This window comes from Anser brachyrhynchus (assembly GCF_964034855.1).
Source record: "Anser brachyrhynchus genome assembly, chromosome: 2".
NCBI classification, from domain to species: domain Eukaryota; kingdom Metazoa; phylum Chordata; class Aves; order Anseriformes; family Anatidae; genus Anser; species Anser brachyrhynchus.
Window position 1 is genome coordinate 24,598,558 of NC_137695.1, and position 15,708 is coordinate 24,614,265.

The window sequence follows — 15,708 nt, forward strand, 5'->3', positions numbered from 1 at the left end:
GAGGTGCAAAAGGGTATGAAATACATAGCATCTTTTTCCTGCAGAAGGATATTTAGAAAAACAACAACTGGTAACTGTCAACTGTTTGCATCTGGAACATCAAAATAAGAAATGCAGTGTCTTGTTAGTGTTTATACATATATATAGAGAGAGATAGTGTTGCTTTTAAACTGTAAATATATCTGAAAGATGAGGATATTTTCATGCCTCAATCGTGTTGAGAGACATTTACATGAATTCTGAATCTTTAAATGAAAGTGCCCATAATTGGAAGTGCCTTATTTACGCAGAACGTTCTTCAGAAAAAGCAAACTTTGTTCCCTTCCAGAGACAAAGAAGCTCCTCCAAGGCATTAGCCTAATTTAGGACCTTTGAATTCTGCACTAGAGGAGCTATTGACTGAAACAGCGGGACTGTTCCAAATCTTCCCGTGCCAAAATTTAGCCTTTGTGGGTTGTTCAGTTCTGCTAAATTTGGCCATTTAGTCTGCAAAGTAGTGTTAAGTGCACAAGCAGGAAACCAGTTGGCCACTACATAAAACATATGGCCTGTACCCATAAACCTTAAACCTGGTGCACTGATGCTGTTTGATGTCAATGTATGGCTTCAACTTGCTCTTACAAATTGAAGTTTTACTAATAACTTTCTCCTTTTCAGTAATGATCCTCTTATAACTGAGAAACCAGATGTAGCAGCTAACCTCGAGTGAGGCTTTCATGGTGTTTTGGAAATGAAAAGCAGATTAAAGAAAAACATTTAGCTGTCCAGCCATCTGGGATTAGCCAAAAAGGGACATGCTTTGAAAATGTGATGTATCTTAGTTAGCCTGGACCAGATTAGAGGTAGAGGAGATCTAGAAGTAGTCAGCTGAGGAAATAGGATGGTCAGCAGTCCCTACCGGATGGGAGGACAGGCTGAATGGTCACAGAACAGGAGGAAAGACATATTTGGGTTGGCTACAGTACTTGTAATGCTTCGTTTTGGACAGCAAGGTGGCAGAAACTAGCTGGCAAGCACAAGCATTGTATTATTTGCAGTTTGATTTCTGGTATGGAAAGGTAGGTATTTATTCCTCCCTACTAGGGAGATTTCTTGAGTCTGGGTGGGTCAAGCACTTTGTGTCATAGACACCTGCATTTGTTTATCACCGCACAAGCTCTAAAACTTGCCGGTTTTCTTCATATCACATAACATTGCTGGCTTCTTAACAGTGCCTTTTCCCTACCTGCCTGGGCCTTTTCTCCTACCAAAGCTAGGAAGAAGATTAGAGAGGTAAGAGTTTGTAACCAAATTCAGTCATCCTAGGCAACAGTGAAGGGATTCTGGAAGGGCAGATCAGGCAGGCAGAGAATGATGGGGACATTCTCAAATCCTTTCATCATTCTTGTTTAGCTTAATAATAGCAAAACCGGATTCCCACCTTCAGGGAGTACTACTTCAGATTGGCCGTGTGGGGTGCGAGTGCTCAGAAACTGAGGCTTGTTTGTAAATGTTTGTGCTAGGTATAAAAACTATTCAGCACTGATCAGAGGTACTGCAGACAGTGTAAGGTTACCTCTTTTCTTTGGGGTTGTGCTGCGTTTGCCTACCTTGAATTGTCTGCTTGAACCAAGTGTTAGTCAAGCTGGTGACCAAGTGAACACATGTAAAGGAGATGGAAGTCTGAAAGCTGGATAAAAAAGAAGGAAAAAAAGGTTATTCATATTTGATTTTTTTTTCAAAGAAATTTTGGCATACAAGTCAAATTATTCCCCTACACTAGTCTAATTGCTATAATCAGCTGATAATGCAATCTACTGGCAAGATTTGCCATCATTACTATGGAGATGTATTCACTGAGATTAACTGTTCTTAAATAGCTTCTCCAGTGTATTGAGAATAAAGATGCAAAGGACTCTCATCTTCACTTTTATGTGAATTCTCATGTTACATATTTTTTCTGGAGTGTTTGACTGCTTTTTGGTTTCTGTGAGGTGTAGGACATGACCGTCTGTTTTAGTAGGTTCATTTTTTTGTGTGAAAGGGAAATCGATAGTTCTTTGTTTAGGAAGATAAACAGCAGTGCTGCATTCTCCTGATTTCTGTTACTCGTCCAGTGTTCCCAATGAGGGAGTGGATAGTCTCAAGGCAGTAAGAAGGAACAAATTATTTGGAAAGGTATTTGCAGGCACATGATGGGAACAGGCACCAAAGTCCTGAAAATCTTTTTTCCAGTCCCTGGATGAGTGAGGCTGTTGTAGGAGAACTGTTAGAAAAGTTTGCTCATTACTGCTGTTTTTAGCACATGAGAATCTCTCCTAAAATCTTTCCAATTTTACATGAGATATATGGTTATGCAGTTATGTGAATTATTTTAACTGACTGACAAGCTTGAAAGACAATTATTGTAAATAGTATATCTTTAGTAGGTCACAGATTTCATAGGAATGATTTCTGTTTCTGAGATTGTTGCACTGCCAACATACATTTGTTGAGAGAGAAGAATTTTGCACATACCATTTTCTGATGTATTACAGCAATATTAATATTTATTTGAATGGAAATGTCTGAGTGTTTCTACTGCTTTCAGATATAAATTTGAATAAGCAGACTAGGGTTTGCAATGTAAACTGTGGAAGTTTTTTTTAGGCTCCCCTAAAAAAATAAATCTCAAGTATGTCACTATACATCTGGGAGTTTCCTTTCCATTTCTTTTTTCTGAATAACACTGAAATGAAAGACTATTGATGCCTCACGATGAGTAGTTAATGGAAACGAACAACTTTATTTATTTGTCTTTCATTTAGGTATACCACAATGTACCTTTGCATCTCTCCTGGGTCTGTAGTTGTCAGTATGAAAATCATATTTTATTATTCCTTCATAATAATCACAGCTCTTTTTAGCCAGGTACTAGATGATAGATGCTACCATGTTCTTTCATTAAGCAACATATTTCAATACTAGAAGAAAAAAACACTTGCAATATGACATCAAGTGACATGATGTGGGCTCACATATCCTTTTAGGATTGTAACCCTACAGCAAATAGTTTCTTCATTTTGTTTTTATTAATTTCTTTGTATTTACCCCACAGGTCTTGCAAGAGCTAAATCAGTTCCCAGCCATACATATTCTAATGAAGTGGTAACCCTATGGTACAGGCCTCCAGATGTCCTTTTGGGATCAACAGAATATTCCACCTGCCTCGATATGTGGTCAGTACAGCATCTTTACTGAGACTATATGTAGGTGTTTTAGCTCTGATTTTGTTTAGATGTGTAAAACGAATATGTGGCAAGATCAGTGGTATAGTTAAAGCTTCATGTTATAATAGTATAGCTCATGTGTAGTAATCTCTGTGTGGTTGACTCAGTTATTTCCTTAAAGGAATCCCCTCCTGCAACCCACAGCTTGGCTACCTGGTGTTGGTACACCAGTAGCAGAGCCAGTAGTGCTTTTCAAGAGACCGGGTGAGTTGCTGTTGATTGCTGTTCCTTGGCAAACAACTGCTCGCCCTGAATGCGTGATACAGGACATGGTGGCTAATACTATATTAGCAAAACCAGCTAAAAAGCATGGTGGCTTGAGCATTGCTGCTGTGACTGGATTGCCCAGTTTTGCCACGTACGTCAGATCTTCCCAGCTGTAGCAAGCACAAACCCAGAATACTCCGGGTGCAAAAATACAGCCTCTCTTCTTAATCTGCTCTACTGGTTAGCAGTATATCAGTACGTGACACGTTGCTGGACAACTTTCTTTCAAACCTACAGGTTTTGTTTAGACCTGTAGGTTTGAAAGAACAGTTTGCGTAAAGAATACAACACCTTGCTTTTGATAACATCGTTTAATCCTGTGTTGAATGACGGAGTCGTGTGTGGTTTTTTGACTGTTAAGAGACCAAGGTGGAGGTCACAAACCTCTGTAATCTGTACACATTCTGCTGTTAGAGCATCAGCTTTATTGTCAGAAGCAATGCAGCCTGATTCAAGAAACAGAAATCTGGAAGAAGAATATTTTTATTTATCAAGAAAGTCTCATGTCATGGAGGAAGTTAATTTGTTTTGAATGTATATTTAATCCTTTAGATCTACAGAACTCCTTTATTTTGAGGAAAAAATATGTACTGAACGAGTTTTTAAAAAGTATAATGATTTGTTTTGTAGCTTGCTGAAGTACCTTTGTTTAATTTGTGCAGCCTAAATTTAGAATTATGATTATGTTAAAATCTAGAGGTAACTGTAAGATAATATAAAAAAGACCATATGTTTTTCAGACAGGCTTTAACAATGGATAAATATTATTTGTCAGGGTAATCTTGAACTGTTTAGTAGTACTGAAACAGTTGACCAAGCAAGAGTATTTTCTTTGTTGAGGAAAGAAACTAAGCATGACGAACTTGTGTTTGTTCCTGTAGGTGAGGTCAGAGACTGTGGAATAAAAGCTCTATTTTCCTGGAAATCTCATCTAGTTTTGCCCTGAAGCACTATAAGTGTTGACTCCTAGAGGCAGGCATTAGAAGCAGCAGGATTGTTTCAGTTGAGGAGGTTACAGTGAATAAATAATAGAATATCTAATGCTGAAGAGAACATTTAATATAACTGGGCTTCTGGCTGCAGGGTTAGTTTATCAAGAGGCAGGAAAGGGTGGGTGAACAAACATCTCCAAATGTGAACCTTGTGATACTGCAACTGCAGAGAGGCAAAGGCAGCATCTGTCTGGTTTTCTTCAAGTCATTCTCTACCTCCCAGATCTAAAATCACTTTTCCCTGCATCTCAGCTTCTCATCGGTGCTAAAATTGTCCTGTTTTCCCAAAGATCAGTTCAACCTGATGTCTTCACAGACTGCATGCAATCTCTGCATCCCATCTGCTCCTGACGTTTTGCAGTCATCCCAGATACACCTCTGACGTTCTCAGCAATAAGCTCGACTTGCTTAGGGTAATAGGAGGTAGACATAAATAGTTCTTTCTGCTCATCTTCTTATAGTTCAGTCAACATGTGCTTAGTTTTTCAGAGTCCCACATCTTTTTGTATATGTGTATGTGTGTGTCTGAACTTCTGAAATACAAATACAATGACAGAAAATATGGAAACCACTAAAGAGAATTTTTAAATGCTTTAACAGAGTAAACTACTCTATAAGTCCTGAAAAATGTTTTTTAGTCAAAATAGACATTGGATTTTTTTTTTGCTGTTGCTAACATTTACCAATTCAAAAAATGATTACACTTTGAATTTAAGGCTTTTTTTTGTTTAACCAAACAAGGGATTTTTAAACATTTTTGATTCTCACTGAAACTTTTTCCATGAAGAAAAGTAGTTCACTCAAAAGTTTAACAGCTCAAAAATAGATCTGTTAACATTCCTGCCAATAAATGATTTTAGTAAAAGAGCTATTAAAAGGTCCCGTCAAACTACGTGGTATGACTGAGATAGAGATCAAATTGTCATGCAGCTAATTAAAAGCATTTTAAACTTACTATAAATCCAGGCTGACATTGCCTTCATGATCCTATGGGCAGCAGGGAACATCAAGGAAGGACTCAAAATGCCGTTTCAGGACTGAAGGTCATTTTTTACAAGGACTTTCAAAATAAGGCAAGAATACTGTGGAATAACACAATAATTATATCTTCAACAATATCAATAAATGATGTCCTCTTGTACAGAACACTTCATATAGGTCTGAAAAAGATCCAGGTGCTCAGGGACAGAGAGCAGCGGGCTTTGTTTCAAATGCAAAATGAAGTTGGACTGCATTAGATTTGTATCACTGATAAAAGATTCTGCTGCCCTATACAATCTGGTGAACTATGGAAACCCTAGAAAAAAAAAACACCTAGTAATGCAGTTTCTTTCACATGGTAGGAATTTATGTAAAGGCTGAGCTACTGCCATATCAGGTTTTCACTTCTATGCTTTGCTGGGTTATCTGCAACAGCTCTTCCAGTGTGGTGGCGAGAGGTGTCGTTCTGTCTTCAGGCCACTGATGCTTGTTTGGCACATCTCGCAGGGAGCTCTGCTGGAGCTCCGGCAGGCTTGGGGTTTTATTCATACAGCGGTTGTACATAGCTGGGCCGTAATTACATTAAAACTGCTTAGCGATTTCCCAGAATGGGAGGAAGGGAGAGACGTGGAGAAACCTATCTTCCATCAGATACAAAGATAATTTGGTAATTTGTTATCAAAAGTGTGTTTGTAGCATTAGCATTTTTATGCAATTACTGGCATTATGTCCTTATGGCAGATACTGTGTGCTCTCGCGTGTCCTTATTGATAATCTACATTATGACAAAACTAGGCAGCCACTTCACTAAATATTTAAATAATGTTGAGGCACAAAGCACAGCTGTTTTTCCATTTAGGAAAAAAAATACACAACAGGGTCTTTGCTGTAGGCGTGATAAATGACATTTCATGGTGGTTCCCAAGGAATGGCAAGTGGGGCTCCTATTGAGTAGAAGACCAGCTGCATGAAAAAAAGAGTCCAAATATTAACCACTGGACAGCGGCTAGGAAGCAGGTGGCAGAGGCTGCAGGCTATTTTTACACTTCATTTGCTGGTGTACGGCATTAGTAACTAAAAGCTAATGATCCACACACTGTATTACATTCTCCTGCTTTCTTTTTAAATAGCCACTGGCAATAAAATAATATTAATGAAGACATACATGCATTAGTGGTGTCAGAGTAGTGATGGAAATCAATGCAGTGGGCTTTGTGATTTACTGCTGACAGCATATGATACAGTGGCATTGTGTGAATGTGTTACGCTACCTAAGACTGAATCAAAGAGTTGTGATAACCTTTGATATGCTTTTTTTTTTTTTCCTCCTCTTGATGAGGACTTACTAGTAGCTTATGAAAATGGCTTTGCACTGCCTCTGGTGTAACTTTTCCTAATCCTTGAATTTTACAGTCCTTTGAAAGTCAATCCAAGGAAAATAAGCTTCAATAGATAAAGGGCTTATAAATTACTAAAAGCCATAAATAGGTAATACAGAAACATAGGGAAAATCCCAAAATGAACCTATTCTGTTTGTTCCTTACAGAAAGAGTTTAGTATAAGTAAATGATGTAATTTAAACAGGTTATTAAATCATTTTTGGTTCTGGTAATGCATGTACTGCTACATCTGGGTTTCTTAGATCAGGAAGTCACTAGGGATGTTTTATTTTGAAGTGCAGCTGGCTATAAACTGTGTTTGCTAACAGCTGGCAATTTTTTGCATATCCTGTTTTTCTTTTAAAAATACACTGTTAGTCACAATTCAGGTAACATGGCCATACTATTTTTTAAATTCAGTCTTATTAACTAATCACTCTTATTAACATCAGCTGTGTTTAGTGCTGTGAAAGAAATTGCTTATAACTAGGCCAGTCAAATGTTATGAAATTGCTTATTAAATCACTGTTATTTAACTTTGTAATGTCTGGATCGACAGACAAAGTCTTAATTCTGATCTTTATCTAGGGAAAACTATTCACATGAAGTTTTTCTATTCTATTATTAAAAAAATAAATGCTGTTTTTCAGGTACATGGCACTTTCCACAAATAGCCTGCTCTGAGTATAGATTTGAGTGTTCACTGTAATTCCATGCGTGCTTTCATGAATATTTGACCAATGAAGACCTATGACAGTAATTAAGTTATTTATTATATAAAAATGAATCTTGCATTAGACACAGGTGCACCAAATTATGTTTTTACACAGGGGAGATTACAAAGGCATCTTTATCCCATATCTGCTGTAAACAGTTTGCAGTGAAATAAATCTGAGAGTAGGAGTCCCCATGCACACTGAAGAAATACTTCTTGGGGCCCAGGAGACAAAACAGTGTAGGGTAAATTAGTTCTTTTGCCCTTGATGTTCGTTATGATTGTGACTTCCACTCCAAAGAAATGCTAATCTTCAGGATTAGGATATTAAGGTGAGGGTATTGCAGTAACTGTCAGGGTATTGTTAATTAAACTTCTCTCATTGTCAGTGAGCTCTTCAAAAGTTTTATCAGCTGAATTAGCTTTCGATTGGAAAATTCTCATGGGGTCTTATTCATAGAAAGACTGTGCGTGAGGAAAAAATTTTTGTCTCTAGGAAAGGCATTTCAGTTCCTGTCTAAAAATTACTTTTATCCATTTGAAACATGAGATTTACTATCGTTTTCACACAGCTAAAAATATGTAGCGTATGTGTGTAAGGAAAGTACTTCATAAAAGGTATCTGGATCCATGGGAGGAAAAGAAAACCAGGAAGAATGTGTTGAACAGGAAAATACCTTATGGCAGGATGTTGTTTAAGTTCAAAGGTGATTTTCTTGATTTATTTTATTTTGCAATCTTCTTTTACAGAGGAAATGAGTCTAATTGAAAGATTCTAACAAAAAGTAATTAAGTACAATTTAATCCTTCATGAATATAATATTTCTTAATATAGAAATTGAAAGTTTCTGTCAAGGATTGGGTGACAAAAACACTTTCCAGAGCTTTTATTTCTAGTAGTTTAGAGATACAGGCAAAAACATGAGCACCCTATTCATTTGTAATTATGGTTAGTTCAAGAAATCCTGTGAACTATCATGCTTCCGAGGAATTTATTTTTCATTCATTGTATCTGCTTTTTGTGGAAATTTTAATATTGTTCTTTGACATTATGGAAGGGAAATTTTTGCTTCACTCATTACAATTCTCACATGGGAAGTAATTCATTTGCATTACGCCCCTATTCTTTGCTCAGACTATCTCTCATGGTATATTGCTTTTCACATATCAAATATGAGTAATCATGAAAGATGAAGTCCAACCAAGTTCAGTGTCCATGGCATTTGCAAGAGGCAATGAGCACTGTCTGGACCACAGAAGGGTCCATCTAGACATCAGGAAGCACTTCTTAACTGCGCAGGTGACAGAGCACTGGCACAGATTGGTCAGAGAGGTGTGAAGTCTCCTTCCATAGAAATCATCAAAAGCTGCCTGAACATGCACCCTACTCTGGGTGGCCCTGCCTGAACAGGGGGCTTGGATCAGATGGCCTCCAGAGGTTCCTTCCAACCTCAGCCATTCCGGGATTCTGGGATTCCATTCTATTCTGGCAGTGTGCCATTGCAGAACAAAATCAGGTTTGGTCAATTAAAGAGACAGAAATCCTTTGCTTTTCATTCCTTTCCCCCCTCAGAGTTGTCATAGTTCTGTTCATAAGCAGGATCATATAGGAACATGACTTTTTTTTTCTGAATAAATCTGGTAAGATAAAAGCCTCTGTGCCCTTCCAACATGGACGTAACAGGTGGATTTAATGGAAGAAGTTCCACCGTTGCTTCTTGGTGATGAGTCCATAAAACCAAGCAGGCTTCTTTTTTTATTTTTTTTTATATTATTTTTTTTATTACGGTATATTTAACGGTGCAAACTGCACGTACTTGGGAAAGTTTGTATGAAAATTCTGCTGTTATTCTGTATTTCAGAAATCTTATCAGGAGGAATTCTGGAAGCGGTTACTTGCTTTTCATAAAATGCTTTCCTCATCCAAATTTTTCACACTGAAACAGCCTTCACAACCAGATACAAATCTTATCTGAAGAGCGAATATACAACTTTACTATGAAGAATATGCTAAATGTCATCACCTGCAGTGAGCCTGTTGGAAAGCATTGCAAATCTGTTCAGGGCAAAAAGTTCAACAGTTTTTAACATATATATTAAGTGTTCCCCGAGTTTCCACTCAGGCTTTCTATAATTTCCATTTAAGTATAAAATAAAATTCAGTTTGGAAACAATTCCTCGTTCCAAAGTGTATTTGTAGTCTCTTTTACAAATCCACCAGGAAAAAAATGGAATATTAACTGAAGGGGAAAAAAAATAAAAATCTTATAGATTGTGCCTCACCAGGGAGCTTTTATGTTATTTTCTTGTAGTATTCAACTACAAATAGGTTGTAGATTCTTCTTGTTGCAATAAGGATCTTTGTTGTACAGAGACAGGAATGGAAATTCTTGAAGCAAAAATATAAAACCAACCTCCCAATAAGCAAGTTAATTTTAAGAGAATAAGCTCTTGAATTATAAAAGTTGTGCTGAAAAAAAAAAAAAGGAAGGAAAAAAAAAAGGAAAGCAGTTTTGTGAGGCATCTAACTTCATTTTTACAGGCTCATTTACTGTGTCAGTTCAAATGCAAGAGTAACTCATTTAGCTGTGCTATTAACTCTTACTCCTTATAAGGCTGTTGGGTGACAGCCGGAGTCCCAGCAAATTAGGCAGGACAATAGAAGAGCAATATTAGATGGTATGGCCACATATGGTCTCATCAATACATCAATAGGTTTAGTCATGCTTTTTGTCATCAGAGGGTAAGCCACACATTTCAACATTAAATGGCTGTCACGTTTACTTTGCAAGGTTATCCTGTGCTGTTCCATTGGGAGGATCTCTGAAAAAAAGTCTCAGAATTAGCAGCATTTGGCTTATTTATTGAAAATCAGAAGTCCTGTGAAGAAAGTAGGAAAACTTGATTGAAGGCACTGAAATCACACAAATGATTTCTGAAAAGCTGCCTGAAAATGACATTGTACAATGCTATGTGTACACAAATGATACATAAATAACGCATCCTCAGAGATGCATGCACATTGCAGCCAAGTTAATTGGTTGTAATTCATATTTCAAGATGTAATCTTCACATCGCAGAAACTGGAGATGGGAATGATCTGTGAGATCATCTTATCCACCCTACTGTTAATGCAAGTCTAGTCCCAGAAGAATATTCCTAAGTGTTCCAGCTTCTCTAGTTTCATGTGACTGTAACCGTGGAGTTCCCAGTCCTTTGGGAGGCTGGGGTATAGCACAATTGTTAAGTGTATTTTTCTAACATAGCCTAAAATTTTCATTTCCTAAATGCATTTTCCTATTTCTGGTTATACTGCCTTGGACCTACCTACAGTTCTGGGAACCATTAAAATCCTGATCAATTCTTTCCTGTCCTTCATTTTGCATAATTTTAAATACAGAGTCGTCATGTTCTCCCTGTCCTTCCGTTAGCCAAGAGTGACATAGTTCTTTTAATTTTTTTCTTACAAACCAGTTCTTCTGGACTGTAAATAAGCTTTGCTTTGTTCAAAAATTTCTATAACCTGTTTAATGGTTTGTGAGGTCTACAAAAACAAGTTTAAGTATAAAGGCCTTGCAGAGGCTTTATTTCTATTCAGGTTCAAAGTGTGTGCATTTAAGTTTTGTGATTCAGGGATCCTACCATATATTTAGTTTCTACTTGCTAAGAGCCTAAGACAAAACTCATGGAGAACTCTAAGGCATCCAAAATACCATTCCAGCCATTCAAACTCTTTGTGATATTATAGCTTTCTATGTATTTCATATCAGTTCAATATCATATTCCTCCTCCCTCCCTCCCCCCCTTTCTTTCTCTTTTCTAATATTCATTTAATCTTTCGGTGGGCTTATTCTTCAGTGTGCTGGGTGAGTGCCATAAGCTTTGAAACAAAGCATAGTTTTCAAGTGAGCCAAAGTGAACAGCAGTCCCCCAGCTCAAACCTGGAAGCTTGTTTATGTTTCTTTCTTCAGTGATTTTAATAACCTTTTCATTTTTTTGTAGTAGTTGTTTATCTAACTCCTCATTTCAGCTTATGACTAAATGGAGTACTACGTTCTACAAGAGTCCAAGCCACATAATAGGATTCTTCTTTCCAAGCAGGAAATTTTTCTTCAGTGGTGTGTTTGCAGTTCTTGGCTCACACTTGTGTCAGACCCACTAGTAATGGAAAATTTTGTAAATAGATTTTGGGAAAAAAAATGAAACAATCTGGCAAAATCTTCATGTTGCTTGTACAGTATTTCTGGTCAAACAGCTAGGTGTAGTTTCTCTGCAGATAGCAGTACATGCCCTAAAATGATAAACTGGTTTAAACAAATGCCTACTTTCTGGTTGCAAGAATAGAGCATTAATCCTCTTTTCTTTAGTCTAAATTCAATTGTTTTATTTTTCATCTTGAATAAATGGCTCCTGACTACAATCTTGAATTTTTCCTTGCCTGAGATCCTGATACTGTTTGTAAGGATTTGACTAAGATATATAGTGCCTACCTGTGCCTAATGAAGCACTAACCAGAGTGAATGATGAGTGGCAGTTTAATCAATTCCATTCATTCAGTAACCAGTAGCAGCATATGGAACATAAATTTTAACCTTTCTCTTTTATAAACACCTGAATTTTTCCAAAATTGGACCAGAGCTGTGCCTTCCAAAGTTTTCTTCCACTTTTCCAATGGCTAGGGAGAAACTTTGCTTACTGTGTCTGTGCTTTGGGATGTAGAATTAGAGAATAGTGATGCATGTCTAATTTTCTTTGTCAGGAAATGTGACTCAACGCTCATTGTCTTGGAACATAAAATTATTTCATTATTTGGTAGTGGTCAAAGCATTCAGAGATGAGTAAAACATGGCTTATCTTCTGATAATCTTCATTATAATAATTTACTTCAAAAAACAAAGTGAAACCAGGTGTTATTGTTAGGATTTTCTGAGCTAAAGGGGACAGCTCACAATTTAAGGAAAAAGTGGTACTGTAGCTAGCTTTGGGAATTCTTGGTTCATTCCAATATATATTTTGGGTTATTGACTTGGTATTTGTGTTGGGTGAAGACTTCTTGTGTGGTTACTTACACAGGTGTGGGTATATGACATACATAGTAGTTTGCTTGTGTAAGTTGTACATACATGGAAAATTGTAATTGAACGAGTGAAAATATGTAACTGAATTCTACAATTTGCAATTACTTTTTGCTGATGGAACAAGCAACCGTTGAGCTCTTTTCATCCAGAAAAGAAGCAAATGCAAATTCATAATCTCTCTTGCTTCTCAGATGCGGGAAGTCCACAGGTAATCTGAAATCTGAGTTAAAATCCTTCAGAAACTTTCCTCAAATCTTAAAAATCTGTTAATCCATTCCTTGTGCTGTATAGTCTTCTCCCCTGATTTCCTAGTACTTCTGCCAGTGGCTTTAAATGAGTGGGATGAGGGAACCCTGGTGAAGTAGCTATTGGAGAAACTAGGGAAAGGAGCTGTAAGAAGGTGGCTGTCGCAGTGGTGAGAGGAGGGTGCCTGTGGCTGCAAGCCCATCCCAGGAGTCAACAGCATTTGGGCAGTAGCTTAGTTCAATGGCTGTGAGCAACTACATTCTTTTTTTACTCATTTTTTCCCCAGACTTTATCTCCATCCCAAGCCCTTCCAGTGTGCCTCTGTGCTGCAGTCCGTCCCTGTTCAGCTGCTCCCAAGGGTGCTCTCTCAGTGCCATTCCCACATCCACAGAATTTATTTGGGTGTGTGAGTGTGCTGCCTGGGAAGCACTCATACAGACAGGAAGCTGTTGCTGTGCCTTTATTGGTGTCAACAGCTACTCATCCATATTCCTCCTATCTCTACACTTAGCTTTCAAACACCTGAAAAGTGAACTAATCACTTTGTATATTATGTTTCACAGCATTGATTTAAAAAGTAATAATAATAAAATACATTATTTAAATATTGGTGATGGAGATAAAAGCGTTGTTAATAACTGTTTAATCTAAGATAAATCCTTCTAATGTTGCATGCTTTCTTTTTTTCCCTCCTTAGGGGAGTGGGATGTATCTTTGTAGAAATGATTCAAGGGGTCGCCGCTTTTCCGGGAATGAAAGACATTCAAGATCAACTTGAAAGGATATTTCTGGTGAGTTCTGTACTGCTGAAGGAACATACCTAAGACAACGAAGGTTGATTGGTAAATGTTCATACATGTTTTTGTGTTTTATTTTTTATTTTTTAATTAAGTTGCTGACAGAGACAAGGACAGAAGCTTAGTGCACTAACGAGGTGCAGTTTGTATATTCTTGAGGACTATGTAGTAAGGTCAGATCTTGGGCAATATTATTTTTTTTGGTAAATGTTTTTCAAGTAATCCACAGACAGGTTTTTATACAGTTATGGAAAAAAGTTTCCCAAGTGTAAGTTAGTGGAAATTGAGCCAGTTTGTCATGCTCACTTTGCAAATGATCAAAATGAGAACTTGGTTGCCCTTTTAATGTTATACTAACGTAATGTCAATGGGAAGTATCCTTCTGTGAGATAGACATATAAAAAGAAAAGCAAGATAGAAAATGAAGCGAGAAACAGAATGGGAAATCAGAAATCATGATTATATTCAAGTTCAAAAGGAGTCTTTGGCTGCTGTTTCTGCAGACTGGTTGGGCCCTTCATAAGGCGTGGATAACAATATGGGTGGATTGCATGATGGGAAGAGTATTCTAAGAGCAGATGCTTCTTCAACCTGTCAATCTCTGTTTTGATTCTGACCACAAATTTAGGAGGGAAGCATGAGTACACCCTTGCTTTTATAGATTAATCCCTCATAAACCATTGATTTCAAATGCAGAGGATTTATTTGAGATTCTTTTTAGCCCATGGGAAGGAAAAAAAATCTTTCATATTGTGTTTATAAAATTTACATTCTTCATTTCATACAGACTTGCCTGTATTCTCTCTCTTTTGTGGGGACATCAATGAATTTATCAATTTCTTTTAGGAGATACTAAAAAAAAAAAAAACAACTCTATAAAACAAGACCTCGATTGATTGTGATATAGAAATGTCTCATTTTACATAAAATATTTTGTTACTCTGCCCACTTGGCTAATACTGTGAAAAGTTCTCTGCTAAGGAAAAACAGCCGTGCTGCAATGTACCCAACAGGAAACTGTTGTGAAGGGTTTCTGTGACATGTCCAATTGCTTTTTTTGGTTTGCCAGCTTGTGTATTTCAAGCTAGCAACTACTGGACCAGTTTTAGAGTTCTGCTTTTTAAAAATTATTATGCTTCTCACTTACTGGAATGAAATTTCCTCCCAGGATGAGTTTTGAGGCCTGCCAATTTATTAATTCTGTTTTCAAACTGCAGCTGCAAATACTGAGAACAGAGTTGAAATAGCAAGGGATAATTTACTGATCTTGTTTCTTTAATTTGATCTTTTACAAACCTTAGAAGAAAAAGATAAAACTTTGTACTGGAGAGTTTTATGATCTGTTGTAAATCAGAGTTAATTTTAAAATCCCAATTAATTAGGCTTTCTAATGGAAGAGCCTAGTTATCCTTAGCTAAATAGTTTCAGTGAATGCTTTCCTAATATACTCTAAGCATCATTAAGAATTTGTTATCTATTTAAAAGTTATAAAACTAAGGATTATTCTTGTTTGCTTTTATACTTGAACAGAAGGATTAAATTCATCCATTCTCCAGTGAATCATGTACAGTATGGTAGTTAATAGCCCTGAAGTACAAAATTAATCAGGTTGTTACACAAGATAACTAATAAGATTAGCTTCCCCACAGTGAACACTTACACTGCCATGAAAGGACCAGATCAACCAATAAACATTTTTCTCACAAAGTCTTTCTGTAGTTCACCTTTTCAATGTCCATGTGTTTTTCTCGTAACGAAGAAATCATCATCTTTGAAAATGGTGCATGGTGTGGTCCACATCAGCACTTCTCCTTTTGGTCTCTTCCCCTCTTCTAAATGGTGCCATTTGCAACAAAAGGTGAATTAATCTGTCTCATACCTGTTGTCACTGCTACCAGTCATAGTGACAGTGACTTCCATAGCCCTTAAGAGTCCAGGCTGCTGATCAGGACCTGTTACTTTGTACTAGGAAAAGTTACAATATCATAAGAAATAATATTCAGGA

The 15,708-nt window shown here is 37.1% G+C and overlaps 1 protein-coding gene across 4 annotated transcripts in view; it reads left to right on the forward strand.

The window, feature by feature from the left end:
- Nucleotides 1-15,708, forward strand: part of CDK14 (cyclin dependent kinase 14) — a 348,887-nt gene that overhangs the window by 188,023 nt on the left and 145,156 nt on the right. For all 4 annotated transcript variants that reach the window (XM_080582561.1, XM_080582560.1, XM_080582563.1 and 1 more), the window contains 2 exons: nt 3,077-3,197; nt 13,604-13,697. In XM_080582561.1, the coding sequence (XP_080438687.1) occupies nt 3,077-3,197; nt 13,604-13,697 (215 nt within the window). The remainder of the gene's footprint in view (nt 1-3,076; nt 3,198-13,603; nt 13,698-15,708) is intronic.